Source organism: Babylonia areolata, chromosome 34 (assembly GCF_041734735.1).
Source record: "Babylonia areolata isolate BAREFJ2019XMU chromosome 34, ASM4173473v1, whole genome shotgun sequence".
NCBI classification, from domain to species: domain Eukaryota; kingdom Metazoa; phylum Mollusca; class Gastropoda; order Neogastropoda; family Buccinidae; genus Babylonia; species Babylonia areolata.
Window position 1 is genome coordinate 9,895,421 of NC_134909.1, and position 22,500 is coordinate 9,917,920.

The following is a 22,500-nucleotide window of genomic DNA, read 5'->3' on the forward strand; positions in this document are numbered from 1 at the left end:
ACACCAATCCCATTCCCAATTACCCATCCTCCCAGTCCTTCCCTCCTCCCCTCCCCACTACCCCTCCTATCCCCACACCGCTCGCACACACCTCCCTTCCTCCCTCCCACACCCACCCCAACACACAGTCCCCCAACTAAACCCCCACTATATGCACACGTCCATTCCCCCCCCCCCTTTGTAATCTCACAGCACCCCCCCTCCCTGCCCCCCACCCCTCCCCCGCCCCCCCCCCACCACACACTCACCTCCCCCTCCGAATCCCTCCTCTTCCACCATCCCAACCCTAACAATATCCACTACCCTAAAAACAACAACAACAAAAAAACAAAAAACAAAAAAAAAACCCCACCCAGGTTTCCCACCATAATACCCCCCCCCTCCCCTTCTTCACCTTTTCTCCCTTTGCAATCCCACAGCAATTCCCCCCCCCCCCCCCCAACCCCTCTTCCTCCATCACCAGAACCCTACCCACACCACCACCCGTAAAAACAACAAAAAAACCCCCAAAAAAACTATCCCTACCAAATCCACCCAGTCTCCTTCACCATAATAACCGCCCCCACCCCCCGAATCCCCCCTCCTGCCACCCCTTCACACCTCCCTCTCTCCCTCCCACACCCACTCCAACACACAGTCCGCAACCCCCACTACACAATGCACCTCTCCCCCCCCCTCTCCCTTTTACAATCCCACAAGCACTCCACACCACCTCCTCACCTCCTTCACCATATTTATAAAACACACACACACACACATCTACAACACCCTCTTCTCCCCTTTGCAATCCCACAAGCACCCACCCGCCCGCCACCCCCACCACCCCCAAGCCCCTCCTCCACCAACCCGGCACCCCCTCCCCCAACCCCTTCCACCTCCCACCCTCCCACCCCAGAACCCCCCTACTCACAGTTGACGGTGAGCGTGAAGCTCTTGGTGAGCGGGGACGGGGTGACGAGGTTGGTGACCTCGCAGCGGAAGGTGGCGCCGTTGTCGGTGGAGGCGGCGGTGAAGGGGAACTCGTTGATGGCGCGGTCACCGCCGCTGGTGAAGGAGGAGTCCACACGCTCGTTGTTGCGGTACCAGACCACCGTGCCCAGGGGGTTCCCTCCCCTGGAGGTGCAGGTGAGCAGCAAGGTGTCGTTGGTGCGCACGGGCCGGCCTGGGGTGTAGCCCGAGATGACCGGGGGGCCTGGGGGGTCTGATGATGATAATAATAATACTGATAATAAGAAGAAGAATTTGTGTTCATATAGCGCTGAATCTTGTGCAGAGAGACAAACCAAAGCGCTTTCAAACCAGTCATGGTATTGTGCTGAATCTTGTGCAGAGAGAAAATCAAAGTGCTTTCAAACCAAATCAAAGCTCACACAGAATACTGATGGTAACCAACAACAACAACAACAGTTTCAGTTTTCAGTTTTCAGTAGCTCAAGGAGGCGTCACTGCGTTCGGACAAAACCATATACGCTACACCACATCTGCCAAGCAGATGCCTGACCAGCAGCGTAACCCAACGCGCTTAGTCAGGCCTTGAGAACACACACACACACACACACACACACAAAAAAAAAAAAACAAACAAAAAAAAACAAAAACAAAAAACACACACACACACACACAAAAAAAAAACAAACAAAAAAAACAAAAAAAAAAACAACAACAACGGGGGAATAAATAATAGATAAGCTTGCATAAATAAATAAATAAATAATAATTATAATATAGAAAAAGGTAGTAGTAATAATATTAGTAATACTAATAAAATGATAATAATAAAACATAAATAAATAAATAGATAAGACAACAATGGTGATAAATAAGCAAATAAATGTAAAATATGAAGACACACATTCACACATACACCCACACATGCATAACAGAAATGCACCAGACATGCTGTTTCACATATATGAAAGCACAGTCAAATACATATAAACGTACATGAGCTCCAACACACACACACACACACACGCATTACCGTGCACCTCCTCTACCCCCCTCCTCCACACACTCATTTCTAGTCTAAGTATCGCAGCTTCCACGGCACACACACACACACACACACACACACAAACACACACTCACAGAAATGAACACTTACTTGTACAAGCACATATGAAAGCACAGTCAAATACATATAAACGTACATGAGCTCCAACACACACATACACACACACACACACACATTACCTTGCACCTCCTCTACCCCCTCCTCCACACACTTATTTCTAGTCTACGTATCGCAGCTTCCACGGCACACACACACACACACACAAACACACACTCACAGAGATGAACACTTACTTGTACAAGCACACACACATACGCCCATATCTCCCACCCCCAACCCCACACACGTACATACAAAGATATATATATATATATATATATATATATATATATATATATATATATATATATATATACACGTTCCAATATCCTGTTGCTCCCACAGTGTAGGCATGCATACACTCACATACCTCATCCTCTACCCCACCTCCCCCCGCACTCCCACCTCCCCTCACACACACACACACACACACACACACACACGTACACATATCTCTCCTGACACTTGTGTGCAATTTCACTCTCGCGCATTCACAAACGCACTCAAAAGCACAGACCCACACATACACACAAACACACACAGCCGCCACTGACTGGCCGCAAGAGGGATGGGAAAAGATCTCTGATGCCAAGAACGTGGCATCTAGTGTGTTGCTCGGTCTATTGTATTTGGAAAGGCCCACAGAGACTCTGTTCCGTTTTGAAGAAATTTGCGCAATGTTGGTTTGGAAATGATGCCGATATTTGTTTGATTTGCAAAGCATCGTGCTCTACCTTTCATGTTAGATTTGCGGCCGCTCCCTCTCTCTGCTTTTATTTCTTTGAGGCGATCGATGGTGTGATGGCCTTGTACCTGTTCTTTTTGGTATTCTTTGACTTTTCTGAGGATTTCCGATTTTCCTAGATGTAGGCTGCTCGTTGGTGTTGCGTTACCAGCAAGTCTGTCAGCTCGCTCATTTCCCTTAACAACAACAACAAACTCACACAGAATACTGATGGTGACCAACAACAACAACAACAAACTCACACAGAATACTGATGGTAACCAACAACAACAACAACAACAAACTCACACAGAATACTGATGGTGACCAACAACAACAACAACAAACTCACACAGAATACTGATGATGGCCAACAACAACAACAACAAACTCACACAGAATACTGATGATGACCAACAACAACAACAACAACAAACTCACACAGAATACTGATGATGACCAACAACAACAACAACAACAAACTCACACAGAATACTGATGATGACCAACAACAACAACAACAACAAACTCACACAGAATACTGATGGTGACCAACAACAACAACAACAAACTCACACAGAATACTGATGATGACCAACAACAACAACAACAACAAACTCACACAGAATACTGATGGTAACCAACAACAACAACAACAACAACAAACTCACACAGAATACTGATGATGACCAACAACAACAAACTCACACAGAATACTGATGATGACCACCAACAACAACAACAACAAACTCACACAGAATACTGATGATGACCACCAACAACAACAACAACAAACTCACACAGAATACTGATGATGACCAACAACAACAACAACAACAAACTCACACAGAATACTGATGGTAACCAACAACAACAACAACAACAAACACACACAGAATACTGATGGTGACCAACAACAACAACAACAACAAACTCACACAGAATACTGATGATGACCAACAACAACAACAAACTCACACAGAATACTGATGGTAACCAACAACAACAACAACAAACTCACACAGAATACTGATGGTAACCAACAACAACAACAAACTCACACAGAATACTGATGGTGACCAACAACAACAACAACAACAAACTCACACAGAATACTGATGATGACCAACAACAACAACAAACTCACACAGAATACTGATGGTAACCAACAACAACAACAACAAACTCACACAGAATACTGATGGTAACCAACAACAACAACAACAACAAACTCACACAGAATACTGATGATGACCACCACCACCAACAACAACAACAACAACAAACTCACACAGAATACTGATGATGACCAACAACAACAACAAACTCACACAGAATACTGATGATGACCAACAACAACAACAACAAACTCACACAGAATACTGATGATGACCAACAACAACAACAACAAACTCACACAGAATACTGATGATGACCAACAACAACAACAACAAACTCACACAGAATACTGATGGTAACCAACAACAACAACAACAACAAACTCACACAGAATACTGATGGTGACCAACAACAACAACAACAACAACAAACTCACACAGAATACTGATGATGACCAACAACAACAACAAACTCACACAGAATACTGATGGTAACCAACAACAACAACAACAAACTCACACAGAATACTGATGCTAACCACCAACAACAACAACAACAAACTCACACAGAATACTGATGATGACCAACAACAACAACAACAACAAACTCACACAGAATACTGATGGTGACCAACAACAACAACAACAACAAACTCACACAGAATACTGATGATGACCAACAACAACTACAAACTCACATAGAATACTGATGGTAACCAACAACAACAACAACAACAAACTCACACAGAATACTGATGATGACCAACAACAACAAACTCACACAGAATACTGATGGTAACCAACAACAACAAACTCACACAGAATACTGATGATGACCAACAACAACAACAACAACAAACTCACACAGAATACTGATGGTAACCAACAACAACAACAACAACAAACTCACACAGAATACTGATGATGACCAACAACAACACCAACAACAAACTCACACAGAATACTGATGGTAACCAACAACAACAAACTCACACAGAATACTGATGGTAACCAACAACAACAACAACAAACTCACACAGAATACTGATGGTAACCAACAACAACAACAACAACAAACTCACACAGAATACTGATGGTAACCAACAACAACAACAACAAACTCACACAGAATACTGATGGTAACCAACAACAAACTCACACAGAATACTGATGATGACCAACAACAACACCAACAACAAACTCACACAGAATACTGATGGTAACCAACAACAACAACAACAAACTCACACAGAATACTGATGGTGACGAAGGTGGACAAAGGGTGACCAATCACAGCGCTGTTCTTCGCCTGGCAGCGGTACACCGCGTTGTTCTCCCCCTGACCCCCCAGTGTCAGCGACAGCGTGCTCTTGGCGTGGACTCTCTTGTCGTTGGCCATGGGCTCCGTCTCGTACGCCACGTTCTGGACCACCTGTGTTAGGGGAGGGTCGGGGGTTAATGAATTAATTAGTTTAAAACATTGCGTTGTATATGTATATGTATTAGTGTGTGTGTGTGTATATATATATATCAGTAGCTCAAGGAGGCGTCACTGCGTTCGGTCAAATCCATATACACTACACCACATCTGCCAAGCAGATGCCTTACCAGCAGCGTCACCCAACGTGCTTAGTCAGGCCTCGAGAGAAAAAAAAAAGACAAAAAAAGACTACTACTAATATTAATAAGGCGCAAAATCTTGATGGAGTCAACTTTAAGCGCGCGCACACACACTCACACACACAAAAAAACAAACAAACAATTTAAAAAAAATTTTTTTTATGAGACACAAAAGTATGGTGTTAAAAAAGAGACACAAAAGTATGGTGTTCAACAATACATAAAGTCTTAAGCAAAAATAAAACAAAATTAGATAAAAAAAAAAAGAAAAAAAAAAAAAAAAAAAAAGAGTTACAGCAAGCATCGGTCAGTGTTGTACTTTTATAATTTCTCCACACATACACACACACACACAAACTGTGCCGGGATTCGAACCAGCGCACCCACTCAAGATTCTCTCGCTTCCTACTAGGTGGACGGGCGCGTTAGTTACCACTACGAGGCCCAACACTCCACAGCGTGGCTGTGAAGGGAGACCATCCTAACCTTCTTGTCGTTCCGGAACCACTCGATGTCGGCAGCTGGCTTCCCGTTGCGGGCCTCACACACCAGCTGCAGGGACTGGCGAGTGTAGGGAACCTCCACGGTGGACGCGTTGGAGTAGCCTTGGATCACAGGGGGGTCACAAGGCACTGCAAAGGTCAATGGTTACACGACGTGTTGTGAAGTAGGTTGTGTTTTTGGTGTTTACCCGCCCCCACCCACCCCCTCCCCTGACACTCGGCTTATATCACAGATTGACATAAGTTTACATTTGGGCCAACAGCAAAGTGAGAGCTGTATTATCAATGGTTTCTCCAGTCAATGGGAAATCATTTACAGCTTAGTCTTTTGTGAAGGACTATGACTCTCAAACTAGGAGGCAAAATTGCACTGGCTCTTAGTGCTGCAGCCTTGTGGGCTGGTTGGCCTTTGGGAACCATCCCAACGCCGACTGTCGTAAAATCCTCTTGGCCCAGAGAGTGCGGATGCAACTTGGGCAAGACACTCTCCACTATAATCAAATTCTGGCCCAAATAGTCGGAACAGCAGTTGCATCCCCTGCTGTTCTGATGGTCATAGTCGGACACAACTGACCATCATAATTATATATAAGGTGGTGTTGGAGTAGCCTTGGGTCACAGGGGGATCACAAGGCACTACAAAGGTAAATGGTTACACGTGTTGTGGAGGAATTTTGTTTAATGTCCCGTCACACATATCAGTGATTGAAGACATTTTGTTAAAGTATTTATGAATACATTTGAGTATATTATCAGTCAGAAGGGGTGGGAGATGTGAATGGATGGAGGGTTGGGGGAAACTGGGCAAAGGAGGGTGAAATGTGGGGGAAGAAAAAAAACAACAACTAAATACAATTACAGGAAATTACTTAAAGGACTTCGTAAAAGAGAAGTCGTTAAACTGACAAGCGAAACAACTGATAATGAATGCAAAAAGTCAAAAACATCAACGTTCTCAGTCACTTGTGAAGACACACTTTCGTGTACATAACTTAAAAAGTCTCCTTCTAGTATATGACAATGGGCAATATACTTTTATACTATCTATATGATTTTTTGCTCCCCTTTTTGCTGCCCTGTCTGCTTGGTCGTTATAAAGGAATCCAGTATGGGATGGTATCCAACAAAAATCAACAAAAATAAACGTGTTGTGAAGTGTGTTGGGTTTTTGTTGTTGTTGCTGTAGTGTTGGAGCAGCTTTGTATCACAGTGGGGTGGTGGTGGTGTTGATGGAATGGTGGTGGTGGTGGTGGTGGTGGTGGTGGTGGTGGTGGTGGTGTGTGTGTGTGTGTGTGTGTGTGTGTGTGTGCAGTGGTTGGGTGGAGGTGGGTAGGAGAGGAGTGTGGTGGGGTTGGTGTGGCGGTGGTGGTAGTAGTGGTGTGTGTGTGTGTGTGTTGTGTGTGTGTGTGTGTGTGTGTGTGCAGTGGTTGGGTGGAGGTGGGTAGGAGAGGAGTGTGGTGGGGTTGGTGTGGCGGTGGTGGTAGTAGTGGTGTGTGTGTGTGTGTGTGTGTGTGTGTGTGTGTGTGTGTGTGTGTGTGTGTAAATATCTCAGAACTCATTCAGTTGTCGTAAAACCCATCACAAGAATTATGGACGCTAAAAACTAAACAAAACAAACAAACAAAAATTAAAAGCAATTAGTTGTGAGCACATGCGGGATATTCCACAAGACATATTTATGGGCGGGGGGGGGGGGGGGGGGGGGGGGGGGGCGGGGGGAGTCGTAGGGCGTGGAGGCATGCAGGGAGTGCGAGAGGGGTTGCGGGGGCTGGGGGGTTTAAGGGGGGTCGGGGGCGGTGGCAAGAAAGGAGAAACAGCTGGCAGTCTATGAAACAACAACACCTCTTTATTGTCTGCCCCCGTGTGCGGACAGACTTGAAAACAAACCTAGGATATTAAACCAGACGAAGATGATAGTATCATTCATCAAAACGCTGATAACACGTACGTAGGTATGTCTTCCGAGTCGAGACGGGGTTGGGGGCGGGGGGGTGGGGGGAAGAGGGCGAGGGGGTGGCGGAGGGTGGGGGAGGGGAGGGGAGGGGAGAGGATTTTTTTTTTTTGTTGTTGTTGTTGTTTTGTTCACAGTACAATCATTCTCCTTCTTCTTCAGAGAGACATCTTCGAGTCGGACGGGGGTGTGGTGTGGTGTGGTGTGGTGCAGAGAGGTATGTCTTCTTTCACTGTACAATCCTTCTTCCTCTTTCTTCTTCTTCTTCCTCTTCTTCCTCCTCCACCTCGAGACAACATCAAAAGCGAGACTGTAGGTCTGTTTCACTGTGGTCTGCTAACTGATAGTGATGCTGACAGTTTCCTGATGGACAGGTGGCTGTGGCTGAAGAAGTTGGCTTGTGTCTGTGTCTGTATATGTGTGTGTAGGGGGCGGGGTGGGGGGGTGTTGGACGGGGGCGAGGACGAGTTGGACGGGGGGGGGGGGGGGTGTTGGACGTGAGGGGGAAAGGGGGATCTGATCTGTGTGTGTATGGGGGGGTGGGGGTGGGGGGGGGAACTCACGCGTGTCTGGAAAAAAAACGACCTGTGGCTATGTGTGAAGTGAATTCAACTTGTGGCTAAGGGAAGAGGGCGACGGTCTGGGAGAGGGGAGGGGAGATGAAGGTTTTTTAATTTTATTTTTTTTAATTTTTAATTATTATTATTAATTTTTAAGAGAGACATCTTCGAGTAGGACGGGGGTGTGGTGTGGTGGGGTGCAGAGAGGTATGTCTTCTTTCACTGTACAATCCTTCTTCCTCTTTCTTCTTCTTCTTCTTCCTCTTCTTCCTCCTCCACCTCGAGACAACATCAAAAGCGAGACTGTAGGTCTGTTTCACAGTGGTCTGCTAACTGATAGTGATGCTGACAGTTTCCTGATGGACAGGTGGCTGTGACTGAAGAAGTTGGCTTGTGTCTGTGTCTGTATATGTGTGTGTAGGGGGCCGGGTGGGGTGGGGTGGTGTCGGACGGGGGGGCGAGGGGGCGATGGGGTGTTGGACGTGAGGGGGAAAGGGGGATCTGATCTGTGTGTGTGTGTGTGTGTGTGTGTGTGTGTGTGTGTGTGTGTGTGTGTGTTGGGGGTGGGGGTGGAGGAGAAATTCGATTTACGTGTGGGGAAACCGACCTGTGGCAATGTGTGGGGTGAATTCAACTTGTGGCTATGTGTGGGGTGAATTCAACTCGTACGTGGCTATGTGTGGGGGTGAATTCAACTCGTACGAGGTTATGTGTGGGATGAACTCAACGTGTGGCTGTGCGTGGAGTGATTTCAACCTGCAGCTCTGCGTGGGGGTGAATTCAACTTGTGGCTATGCATGGGGTGAATTCAACTTGTGGCTATGCGTGGGGGTGAATTCAACCTGTGGCTATGCGTGGGGCGAATTCAACTTGTGGCCATGTTTGGGGTGAATCCAACTTGTGGCTATGTGTGGGGTGAATCCAACCTGTGGCTATGCGTGGGGGGTGAATTCAACCTGTGGCTATGCGTGGGGGGTGAATTCAACGTGTGGCTATGCGTGGGGGTGAATTCAACGTGTGGCTATGCGTGGGGTGAATCCAACGTGTGGCTATGCGTGGGGGTGAATTCAACGTGTGGCTATGTGTGGGGTGAATCCAACGTGTGGCTATGTGTGGGGTGAATCCAACGTGTGGCTATGTGTGGGGCGAATCCAACGTGTGGCTATATGTGGGGCGAATCCAACGTGTGGCTATGTGTGGGGGTGAATTCAACTTGTGGCTATGTGTGGGATGACTTCAACTTGTGGCTATTATTATGAGTGGGTGAGGTTCAACTTGTGTCAGAAATTCAACTTGTGGCTGTGTGTATGTTGAACTGAACTGTGTCAGGAATCCAGGTCGTTGCTAAATGTGTGGGGATTTAAACTTGTGTCAGGAATTCATCCTGTAATATGTGTGAGGGAAATTCAGCTTGTGTCAGGATTTCAACTTGTGGCAATTTGGAACGGGGCAAATTCAAACTTGTGTCAGGAAATCGACTTGTGGTTATGTGTGAGGTAAATTCGACTTCTACGAAGTTGAAGGTGTGTATCAGTGTGTGTGTGTGTGTGTGTGTGTGTGTGTGTGTGTGTGTGTGTGAGTGAATGCAAATGTGTGTGTGTGTTGTGTGTGTGTCTGTGTTTGTGAACACAAAGGTAGGGGGATGTGTGTGTGTGTGTGTGTGTGTGTGTGTGTGAATGCAAATGTGTGTGTGTGTGTGTGTGTGTGTGTGTGTGTGTGTGAATGCAAATGTGTGTGTGTGTGTGTGCGTGTGTGCGTGTGTGTTTGTGTGTGTGGTGTGTGAATGCAAATGTGTGTGTGTGTGTGTGTGTGTGTGTGTGTGTGTGTGTGTGTGAACGCAAAGGTAGGTCTCTCTCTTTCTCTCTCTGTCTCTCTCTCTGACACAAGCGTGTGCCCGTGCTGTCTCTCACCCAGGACGTTGAGGAAAGCGGAGGCGGTGAGCCGAGGGTTGTCCGGGGCGGGCGTCACCTGGCACTGGAACTCCGAGTCGTCGGCCAGCTGTGTGTTGACGATCATCAGGTTGAACTCCCGGGAGTCGCTGCCGATGATGGAGTAGGTCGGGTAGCCAGGGATGTTGCGGTCATACCCTGTCCACACACACACACACACACACACACACACGTACGCGCGCACGCACGCACACACACACACACACACACAAACTGTTAGTCAGTACAGTCCTTCGTAACTCTTCGTTTTCCACTACTCACTACAGTCCTCCCACCCGCCACCTCTTCTCATGCATAGCCCACGCCTCATCTGCCATGGGCACATACACTTTTTATTTTTTAAATGTTTTATTTATTTATTTATTTATTTTACCCCCGTCTAACATCACTAAACACTGAAAAGACGTTAAACTAAACACAACAAACACAGATACACACGCACACACACGTGGTTGTTTTTTTGTTGTTTTTTTGTTTTTGTTTTTTTTTTGGGGGGGGGGGGGGGGGGGGGGGGGGGGGTTGCGGGGTACTGTATTTATTCATCGACATATTAGTTTAATTCAATAGGCATGGCGCAAAATTCCACCACAAAAACACACACGCAGAGAATGATCTGGAATAGAGAGAGACAGACAGAGAGGAGAGACAGAGACAGAGAGATACAGACAGACGTGAGTTAAAAGTGATTAAATAAAAATTAAAAAAAAAAGTGGTTGGGTTCAGCGAGGCTTTACAAACAAACAAAAATAAAAAAAAAATAAATAAAAATAAAACCCCACCAAAAAAACGCAGTTTTGTCCATGGAAACGACTCATTCAGATCCAGTTCAACAAACATGGATCTGCTTAAATGGAAATAAATTCCGATTCAGAAAGGCTGAGGCAGCGCAGACATGAGAGAAACCACTCTGAACTCAAAAACATATGATTTTATTCAAGGGAAACAACTCGTCTCTACAACGTTGCATATGCATGCATTCTCTCCCTTGGACTATGAAATCTCGGCACAGAATAATGTACGCTTGCCATCTAAAAAACTGGGAGACGAGAAAAAAGTTACATATAACTAACATCAGATAAACCTTCGTACAAGACAGACAAACCTTCGGACAAGACAGACAAAACATTCGTATAATAAAGACAGCCAAACACTTGGAAGACACTGAAGGCAGATCTGAGAGAGACAAAATATTCAGACAAGACAGAAGAAGAACTTTTCACAAGACGGACTAAAAAACATTCACACAAGACATAGAATAGAATAGAATAGCAGGGTTCGTCACTAACGGGAGCGCTGAGCGGAACGCTCTGAAAAAACAAATTGTGCTCTGGAAAATTCCTTGACTCAGAGCGCTTGCGCTCTTGATTTTGAAAAGACATAAGCATACACTACTGTATCTAAATTGTTATTCCATTGTCCATCACGAACAAGAGTCAAAAGCGCGATCGTTTTGCATTTACCGAAGTTTGAAAGCCGTCTGTTTACGTTTTGTTAGTTCAACCGGAAGTAGGCCTAGTGAATCAGGGGAGGCTATGCAAAAGAGCGCTCTTCAGACTTGAAGAGTAGAAAAGTGGAGCACACGATCGATTTCGCGGACGTGCAAAATCAAAATGAATTTATGTTTGAGACTTGTTGCTCTATGTTTTTAGTGTGCGCTCTTAGTTTTCAGTTTGCGCTCATCAAAATTCTGAAACTAGAGCGCAGGCGCTCATGTGAAAAAATGTTAATGACGAACCCTGAATAGAATAGAATATGTCTTTATTACCAAGTGTACCGGGGTCACAAGGAATACTTGGGGTGGGGGGGTGGGGGAGGGGGGGGGGGAGATAATACATAACAAGATACGAAACATAAATCGAAAATCATACACAAGCACAGATACAGTAGAAATCTGGATACATACAAGTGCATATCAATATAAAAACTTGTGCATACTCACGCATGCACTCACTGCTCTCTCTCTCTCTCTCTCACACACGCACGCACGCACACATACACACACACGTTTGAACAGAAGCTGCACATTATAATTATGTGGATGGGGCTGGTGACTAGATCTTCAGGTAGATGGCTGTTGGTTGCACAATTCTATTTATCATACAAATAACAGACAAAAACATCTAGACAAGACAGATAAACAACAACATTCAGACATGACACAAAGAGAGAGAGAGAGAGAAAGAGAGAGAGAGAGAGAGAGAGAGAGAGAGAGAGAGAGAGAGAGATTCAAAATCTTTATTACTCAAGGAGAAAGATTTTAGGCATCGCCCAGTCTTCCAATCTGTCCTTGTGACAACAATAACAATAACAACATTAACGATAACGACAAAAAATTAATAATTTTGTTAACACTGCTACATCCACTGCTACTACAACGAAGAATGATCACCACCATCATCACTAACATCGTAAAAAAAGTAATAAAACGAACGCATTCACACATTCATATCCATACACATGCACACACTCTCTCCACCCAACACACACACATACACACACATACACTTATGCACATACAGAGACATGACCGAGGTGAGAAACATATATAGCGGACATAAAGAAAATAGAGAAGCACGACTTTACCACTGCACATATACAAAAGTGATTAATTTGCTGATGCAGATGTTACAGGTAATAACACCCAATTTACAGGCGAACAAGTAAGAACAAAGCACAAAAGGTAGAAATAAAATAAATTCACTGCATGTAGGTATAGATACAAACTTCACGGAAAAGCATGATTTTTGTATTTTTTTAGCTGGTTATCAAAAAAAGAGCAGAGAGAGACAATGACAATGACAATGACAAATGTTTTATTGAGGGTAAAATGGATAAGCTGGAAGCTTCTTTACACCATGCCCTCACACACGCATACACACACATACACACATTGTAATAAATGAAATAAGTATGAATAATAAATGACATAGAACAAACCAAATAGATAATAATAGTCACATAAATGGATGAATCAAAGACTACAATTTCGGAAACATGAAAATCATACAAAACATTGCCACATGAAAATCTTCAAACACACACACGTGTGTGCACACACAGGCATCATACACATAATCTCGAACACACAAGTACACAGAGATACACACGCATACTTACACTCGCCGATTTTCCTTGCTTACACACTGTTGGAGCACAATTTATCAAAGTACGTTGGCTTACTAGGATCTCATCATATGCTTTGATTATGCTGGTACTAATTAAGTTTGTTGCATCAGATATTTCTGATACGCTTTTTTGAAAGATGCTATAGTAGATCTATTTCTAAGATACTCGGGGATTTCATTCCACAGTTTACTACCAGAATAAGTGAGAGAGAGAGAGAGAGAGAGAGAGAGAGAGAGAGAGAGAGAGAGAGAGAGAGAGAGAGAGAGAGAGGCAGACAGACAGACAGACAGACAAGACCCAAAATCCATACCTAGAGCGAAGCCGTCCTTCACCCACTGTATCTTGCCCACGCGGTTCTCCACCACACACTTGAGCACCACCGTCTGCCCCTGGATCACTGACGTGTTCTGGGGCCGCTCCTGGAACCTCTGGGTCCCTGCCGCTGTGTAACACAAAGGTAAGGTAAGGTAAGGTAAGGTAAGGTAAGTGTTCTGGGGCCGCTCCTGGAACCTCTGGGTCCCTGCCGCTGTGTAACACAAAGGTAAGGTAAGGTAAGGTAAGGTAAGGTAAGTGTTCTGGGGCCGCTCCTGGAACCTCTGGGTCCCTGCCGCTGTGTAACACAAAGGTAAGGTAAGGTAAGGTAAGGTAAGGTAAGAAAGGTAAGGTAAGGGTAAGGTAAGGTAAGTGTTCTGGGGCCGCTCCTGGAACCTCTGGGTCCCTGCCGCTGTGTAACACAAAGGTAAGGTAAGGTAAGGTAAGGTAAGGTAAAGTAAGGTAAGGTAAGTGTTCTGGGGCCGCTCCTGGAACCTCTGGGTCCCTGCCGCTGTGTAACACAAAGGTAAGGTAAGGTAAGGTAAGGTAAGGTAAGGGTAAGGTAAGGTAAAGTAAGGTAAGTGTTCTGGGGCCGCTCCTGGAACCTCTGGGTCCCTGCCGCTGTGTAACACAAAGGTAAGGTAAGGTAAGGTAAGGTAAGGGTAAGGTAAGGTAAAGTAAGGTAAGTGTTCTGGGGCCGCTCCTGGAACCTCTGGGTCCCTGCCGCTGTGTAACACAAAGGTAAGGTAAGGTAAGGTAAGGGTAAGGTAAGGTAAAGTAAGGTAAGTGTTCTGGGGCCTCTCCTGGAACCTCTGGGTCCCTGCCGCTGTGTAACACAAAGGTAAGGTAAGGTAAGGTAAGGTAAGAAAGGTAAGGGTAAGGTAAGGTAAGGTAAGGTAAGTGTTCTGGGGCCTCTCCTGGAACCTCTGGGTCTCTGCCGCTGAAATACACAGAGGTAAGGTAAGGTAAGGTAAGGTAAGTGTTCTGGGGCCTCTCCTGGCCCGGAATTCATCGCAAATGTGGTGACCTTTACCATTTCTTTGTCTCTCTTTCCCCTGACACTGAAATCCTCGCAATGTGGTGACTTTTACCACCTCTCTTGTCTCTTTCCACTGACCCGGAAGTCATCGCAAAAAGGTGTCTCTGTCTCTTTCCGCTGACCAGGAATATAAGTCATCGCAATGGTGGTGCCCCTTTACCATCTCTCTGTCTCTCTTTCCCCTGACCCGGAAGTCATCGCAAATGTGGTGACCTTTACCATCTCTCTGTCTCTGTTAGTTACCAAGTGCTTGAGGAGACTACTACACATCTCCTACAAGGAGCACAAGTTCAATGACTATGTGCGGAACCTGGTCAGCAACCTTGTTGGGCCCCAAGAACCACTGCTGGCGACTGTCAAACGACGGAAGATGGCATGGTTTGGTCACGTCATACGACATAACACCCTCTCCAAAGCCATCCTGCAAGGAAACTGTAGAGGGAGGGCGCAGACGGGGGCGGCAGAGAAAGAGCTGGTCCGACAACGTCAAGGAATGGACCAAAATGACGATGCCAGATCTCCTCACGGCAGCTGCCAACAGAACGGCGTGGCGAGCTATGACATCTTCCTTATGTCCCCCCCAACGACCCCAGCAGTCAAGGGAGTGAGTGAGTGAGTGAGTGAGTGTCTCTCTTTCCCCTGACCCGGAAGTCACTTTGCTGTCCTCCTTCCTTCCCCCCCACCCTCTTCCTCCTCCTCCTCCTCCGTGTCAGTTCCAGAGGAAATTACACAAGAAGAATAGATATACAGAGATCGGGTGTGGGTGCGAGGGTGTGGGTGAAAGGGTGGTGGAGGTATGTGTGTGTGTGGGGGGGGAAGGAGGGGGTGTTGGGGGTGCGGGGGAGGGGGGGGGGGGGTGCGGACAGAAAGATCGGGCACAAAAGGCGTGAAGACACCTAATAGGACAGAAAGAAAGGAGGAGGGGGAGGAGAAGAAGAAGAAAAAGAAGAAGAAGAAGAAGAGAACAAGAAGAAGAAGGAGGAGGAGGAGGAGGAGGAGGAGGAGGAGGAGGAGGAGGAGAAGAAGAACAACAACAAGAAGAAGAACAAGAACAAGAAGAACAAGAACAAGAAGAAGGAACAACTGTCAATGTCGTTGAGTGTTTGGTGGTAAACGGTTTCTGTTTTGTTTTTGTTTTGTTTTGGTGTGTGTGTGTGTGTGTGTGTGTGTGTGTGTGTGTGTGTGCGTGTGTGTGTGCGTGCGTGCGTGCGTGTGTGTGTGTGTGTGTGTGTGTGCGTGTGTGTGCGCGCGCGCGTATAAGGGAGAGAGAGACAGACAGACAGAGACAGAAAAACAGAGACACAGAATTAAAAAAAGAAAAGAAAAAAAAAAAGAAAGGAAAAAAAAGGAGTCAAGGAGGATTTCGCTGCCGTTTGAAAAACACCACCCTACAAAAACGAAAATCATCCCAATTGAACTGACGAATGGCTACAGTCTAAACAACAAATATTCAACAACAAACAACAACAACAACAACATACTGAACACGAGCAGAGATTGTCGCATGTCATACCATTCAATCCTGTTGTTAAAAAAAAAAAATATATATATATATATATATTTTTTTTTTTCCGAATTTTATTTTACATTATACATAAAAAAACAACAACACAAAACAACAAAACTTTTAATGAAAACAAATGGACCTAGGACATCTAACAAAACTTTCTCTATGGGGGACGTACACATCATAACTGCAACAACAACGATGATTCTTTCAATTTCTCTCTCTCTCTCTCTCTCTCTCTCTCTCTCTCTCTCTCTCTCAGTGTGTGTGTGTGTGTGTGTGTGTGTGTGTGTGTGTGTGTGTGAGAGAGAGAGAGAGAAGGAGAGACAGAGAGGGACAGAGAGAGAGAGAGAGAGAGAGAAGAAAGGAGCAAGAGTATAAACTTTTTTTTTTTTTTTTTTAAAGACGAAATACAGAGGAAAATGGAGGGGGTCGGGTGGGGCGGGTGGGGCGGGGGGGCCGAGGGGGGGGGGGGGGAAACATCCCCTCCCCACCACCACACAAGTGTGTATGTGTGTGTGTGTGTGTGTGTGTGTGTGTGTGTGTGTGTGTGAGAGAGAGAGAGAGAGGGTACTAGAGAGAGAAAAATAGAGAGGGAGAGAGACAGACAGAGGGAGAGAGAGAGGGGGGAAAGAGAGAGAGAGAACACAGAAAGAAAAGTAAAACGAAGTAGAGAGAGAGAGAGAGAGAGAGAGAGAGAGAGAGAGAGAGAGAGAGAGAGAGAGAGAGAGAGAGAGAGAGAGAGAGAGAGAAGACATACAAAGAAACAGAAACAACACATCACAAAGAAGACAACAAAATAATAATAGCTATCAAGTATTACCCCCTTTTTTTTTAAAAACCCAAAACCAAAAATAGAAGTAAAACAATACATAGAAAGAAACAGAGAAAGAAAAGAAGGAAGGAAAACGAGAACCCCCACCCCACCCCTACAAAAAAAACCAAAAAACAAAAACAAAAAAACAAAACAAAACAACAACAACAAAAAAAACCCCAGACAAAACAAAACAAAAAACAAAACAAACAACCCATAAAACAACAACAAAAAACAAAACCAAAACAAAACAAACAAAAAAACCAACCCAAAAAACTAAACAAAACAAACAAAACAACAACAAAACAAAGAAGGTAAATATAATAGATGGAAAGAAAAATAACTTTAAAAAAAAAGTAAAAAAAAAGAAAAAAAAAAAGAAAAAAAGAAAAGAAAACGGGGCAGAGACGGAGTGAGAAAGAGAAAAGGGGAGGTGGGAGGACCCCCCCAAAACCCCCGAGGAACATCATCAATTTTTCACTCCGCAAATCGCACACTAGACTAGTCTCGACAACAACTGATCCTCCACCCACCCCCTCCCCACCCCAACTAAAAGAAAAAAAACAAACACACACACACACAAATGCTACGCCCGCCCCCCCCCCCCACCTCCCACTCCCTGGCTGGATGGGAAAAAAAAGCAAATACAAAAACAAACAAAAAAAAAAAAAGCACTGTCTTGATTACTTTATTAGTAGTATTCCCCTAAGAAATTACCCTCAGAATATAAAATCAATTCAATTCAATTCTCTCTCTCTCTCTCTTGATTTTGCCCCCCCCCCACCCCCCCCCCCCCCCCCCCTTCCTCCTCCTCTCTCTCTATCACACAAAAAGTGATACAAAACAACGCAACACAACAACAACAACAACGTCCCACTTTCACGCTGGTACGCCAACCCGGCGTTCGGTTTATAATCAGTTAACATGGTCAATGCACCCTTCGTTCAAGATAGTCATTAAGATGGAAGCTTGTCCTTAGGCGTACTGATAAAGCGAAAGTGGCAGTCAGACAGACAGACAGACAGACAAACAAACAGACTGCCCTAATTCCATCAGTGGACGCATAAAAACAAAAAAAAACAAAACCCACCTCTATCTCTCTATACATCGACCCTCTCTCTCTCCCTCTCTCTCTTTTAAAGGCTACTTGTGTATTGGTACAACTTGAAACGATGCGATTCGTGTAATACTATTTTTGGGGGTTTACATTTGTTTAGAATGTAATGTTCATGTAATAGACATAATAATTATTCTTTGTGAAACGATTATGCAATACCCCCTGCAGACAGAGGCTGTGGCGTAATCTGAATAAAATATTCGCATTCTCTCTTTGTCTCTCTCCCTCTCTCGGCATATATCTATCTATATATCTATGTATCTATGTATCTATGTAGTATGTATGTATGTATGTATGTATGTATGTATCTATCTATATATATATATATATATATATATATATATATATATATATATATATATGTATATATGTGTGTGTGTGTGTGTGTGTGTGTGTGTGTGAGAGAGAGAGAGAGAGAGAGAGAGAGAGAGAGAGAGAGAGAGAGAGTGTGTACGCATTCTCTCTCATATATATATATATATATATATATATATATATATATATATATATATATATATATATATATATATATATATAATCTCTCTCTCTCTCTCTCTCTCTCTCTCTCTGTATGTGTAAGCGTGTTCACAAGAGAAACCTCCAAAATAGCAGAGGGATGGAGGTGTCAGGTGGTAGGGGGTGGAAATGACGACAAAATTGTTAAAGAAAGGAAGGAAGCAAGGAAGGAAGAAAGAAAAAAAGAAAGAAAGGGGGCGGGGCAGGGAGGGGCGGGGTGGCGGCACTAAAACTAACAAAAAGGGAAGAAGTTCAGTGAGGTGTTTCATTATCACCTCTCGCCCAAGGAAACCTGACAAGAAACACAGTAGTCTCCCCTCCCACACCTTCCCCCCCCCCCCCCTCTCTGTACTCCTCAACTCCACCCACACCCACCCCCTTTCCCAAACACACACACACACACACACACGCGCACGCGCGCGCGCATCCATCCTTTCGAATCTCTCTCTCAAAACTCTGTATCAACAACAGCACCACACACAACCGACACTCTTCCTTCCCTTCCACCACCACCACCACCGCCACCAACCTCCAACCTTCGCATCCCCCCTCCCCTCCCCTTCCACCCCCCCCCCCCACATACCCCCCCACGACACTCCCCCCCCCCCCCCCCCCCCGTCCACCTCCTCCCCTCCTTACACCAAACCCACACTGTATAATCCCTAGGAATAGCGCTCAAACCCTGTACCATCCTGCATGCAGCTACACAAATCAAACTATCATTCCTTATTCCCGACCTCACTCACCAATCCCCCCCCCCCACCCCACCCCGCGCCCCCTATCCACCACTTCTCCCCCCCCCCCACCCCAACCCACCCACAACCCTACACCCTTACCCCAACACACCCCCAACCCCACCACACCCACCCAAACAAGCTGCCCTTGCCCTCAACTTCCTCTATGTCCCCCAGACCAGTCCAGACTGGATATAATCATTTCGTAGATAAGTGCAGAGACAGAGTAGTTAGGGCTGATGTAGTAGCCAGATCCCCCACCCCCACCCCCCCGCCCCACCCTCACCCCAAAGCCCCCCCCTCCATACTCACACACGCCCTTCCATACCCCCCCCCCCCCTTGTCCCGCCAACTCCCCCTTCTCCCCCAATACCACTCCTCTCCCTCCTCCTCCTCCTCCTCCTCCCAACCCCGCCACATCCCTAAAGGGATCTGTAATATTTCTTGCTGAGGCTTGTGCTGCTGCAGAAACAAAGAGATACACACACTCGCACGCACGCACGCATACACACACGCGCGCGCGCGCGTGCACGCACACACACACACACACACACACACACACGAAAGCATGCACACACTCGCACGCATGCACAGTACATAGCACGCACGCACACGCGCATGCACACACACACACACACACAGAGTGCACTACACGCACACAAGCAAGCACACACACACACCCAAATTAACAAAGCAAAAACCGTTCTGAGTGTCTAATTACCATTTCACCGCCCCTAGGCAGTTACAGAACCCCACCCCCACCCCCACCTCACCCCCACCCTCTCTCTCTCTCCACACACACACACACACCAATCTCTCTCTCCACACACACACACACACACACACCTTCCAACATTTCTCCATATGTCATCTTGAATTTTTATTTAATTGGTTTTTTTCCGTCCTTCCTCCTCCTATTCTTCCTCGTCTTCTTCCCTCTGCCTCTTTCTTCTTCTTCTTTATTCCCCCTCCTCCTCCTTCTTCTCTTCTTCTTCCCCCCCGCCCCCTCTATAACTTTCTCCCCCTCCTCTATAACTTTCTCCTCCTCCCCCCTCCTCTATAACTTTCTCCTCCTCCTCCCCCCCCCTCTATAACTTTCTCCCCCTCCTGTATAACTTTCTCCTCCTCCTCCTCCTGTATAACTTTCTCCTCCTCCTCCTCTATAACTTTCTCCCCCTCCTGTATAACTTTCTCCTCCTCCTCCTCCCCCCCCTCTATAACTTTCTCCCCCTCCTGTATAACTTTCTCCTCCTCCTGTATAACTTTCTCCTCCTCCTCCTCCTGTATAACTTTCTCCTCCTCCTCCTCCCCCTCCTCTATAACTTTCTCCTCCTCCTCCTCCCTCCTGTATAACTTTCTCCTCCTCCTGTATAACTTCCTCCTCTCCTCCTCCTCTATAACTTTCTCCTCCTCCTCCTCCCCCTCCTCTATAACTTTCTCTCCTCCTCCCCCCTCCTCTATAACTTTCTCCTCCTCCTCCCCCCTCCTCTATAACTTATAACTTTCTCCTCTCCTCCTCATCTATAACTTTCTCCTCTCCCCCCCCCTCCTGTATAACTTTCTCCCCCTCCTCTATAACTTTCTCCTCCTCCGCCTCTCCTCTGTATAACTTCCTCCTCCTCCTCCTCTATAACTTTCTTCCTCTCCGCCTCCCCCCTCCTCTATAACTTTCTCCTCCTCCTCCCCCCTCCTCTATAACTTATAACTTTCTCCTCCTCCTCCTCATCTATAACTTTCTCCTCTCCCCCCACCCCTCCTGTATAACTTTCTTCTCCCCCTCCTCTATAACTTTCTCCTCCTCCTCCTCCTGTATAACTTCCTCCTCCTCCTCCTCCTCTATAACTTTCTCCTCCTCCTCCCCCTCCTCTATAACTTTCTCCTCCTCCTCCCCCCTCCTCTATAACTTATAACTTTCTCCTCCTCCTCCTCATCTATAACTTTCTCCTCTCCCCCCCCCCCCCCCTCCTGTATAACTTTCTCCCCCTCCCTCTATAACTTTCTCCTCCTCCTCCCCCCTCCTCTATAACTTTCTCCTCCTCCTCCCCCCCCCCCCTCTATAACTTTCTCCTCCTCCTGTCTAAACTTTCTCCTCCTCCTCCCCCCTCCTCTATAACTTTCTCCCCCTCCTCTATAACTTTCTCCTCCTCCTCCCCCCTCCTGTATAACTTTCTCCTCCTCCTCCCCCCCTCCTGTATAACTTTCTCCTCCTCCTCTATAACTTTCTCCTCCTCCTCCCCCCTCCTCTATAACTTTCTCCTCCTCCTCCTCATCTATAACTTTCTCCTCTTCCCCCCCCCTCCTCTATAACTTTCTCCCCCTCCTCTATAACTTTCTCCTCCTCCCCCCTCCTGTATAACTTTCTCCTCCTCCTCTATAACTTTCTCCTCTCCCCCCCCCCTCCTCTATAACTTTCTCCTCCTCCTTCCTCTTCTCCTTCCCCTCCTCTGTAACTATTGTGGTTTCTTTTCTTCTTTTGAAAGAACAGAACCTGCTCTGCAAGCGAGAAAAATACCACCACCATCACCACCACCACCACAACAAGAACTACTACTTCTACTACTACTACTACCTGTATGGCATATAGTTTATTTTGCATTTGAAAGCATAAAAACCTGCTATGCAAGTAGAACAAACAACAACAATCTCTTACTAACCTCTTCGTTGAAAGTGAAGATAATTTAGCAGTGCATTCACATCGACTGAACGCATGCGTCTGACATAAAAAAAAATCACCTAAAAAAAAAAAAAAGAAAAAAAGCAAAAAAAGCACTCTTTCGCTCGCAGCTAGGTTTAATTA

General features: G+C 45.8%; 1 protein-coding gene across 1 annotated transcript in view; it reads right to left on the reverse strand.

The window, feature by feature from the left end:
• Positions 1-22,500, reverse strand: part of LOC143277524 (nephrin-like) — a 135,298-nt gene that overhangs the window by 43,842 nt on the left and 68,956 nt on the right. Inside the window, exons 3-7 of the mRNA XM_076582393.1 lie at positions 13,975-14,106; positions 10,500-10,676; positions 6,062-6,207; positions 5,204-5,387; positions 911-1,201 (exon numbers count right to left, since the gene is read on the reverse strand). Coding sequence (XP_076438508.1) covers positions 911-1,201; positions 5,204-5,387; positions 6,062-6,207; positions 10,500-10,676; positions 13,975-14,106 — 930 coding nt within the window. The remainder of the gene's footprint in view (positions 1-910; positions 1,202-5,203; positions 5,388-6,061; positions 6,208-10,499; positions 10,677-13,974; positions 14,107-22,500) is intronic.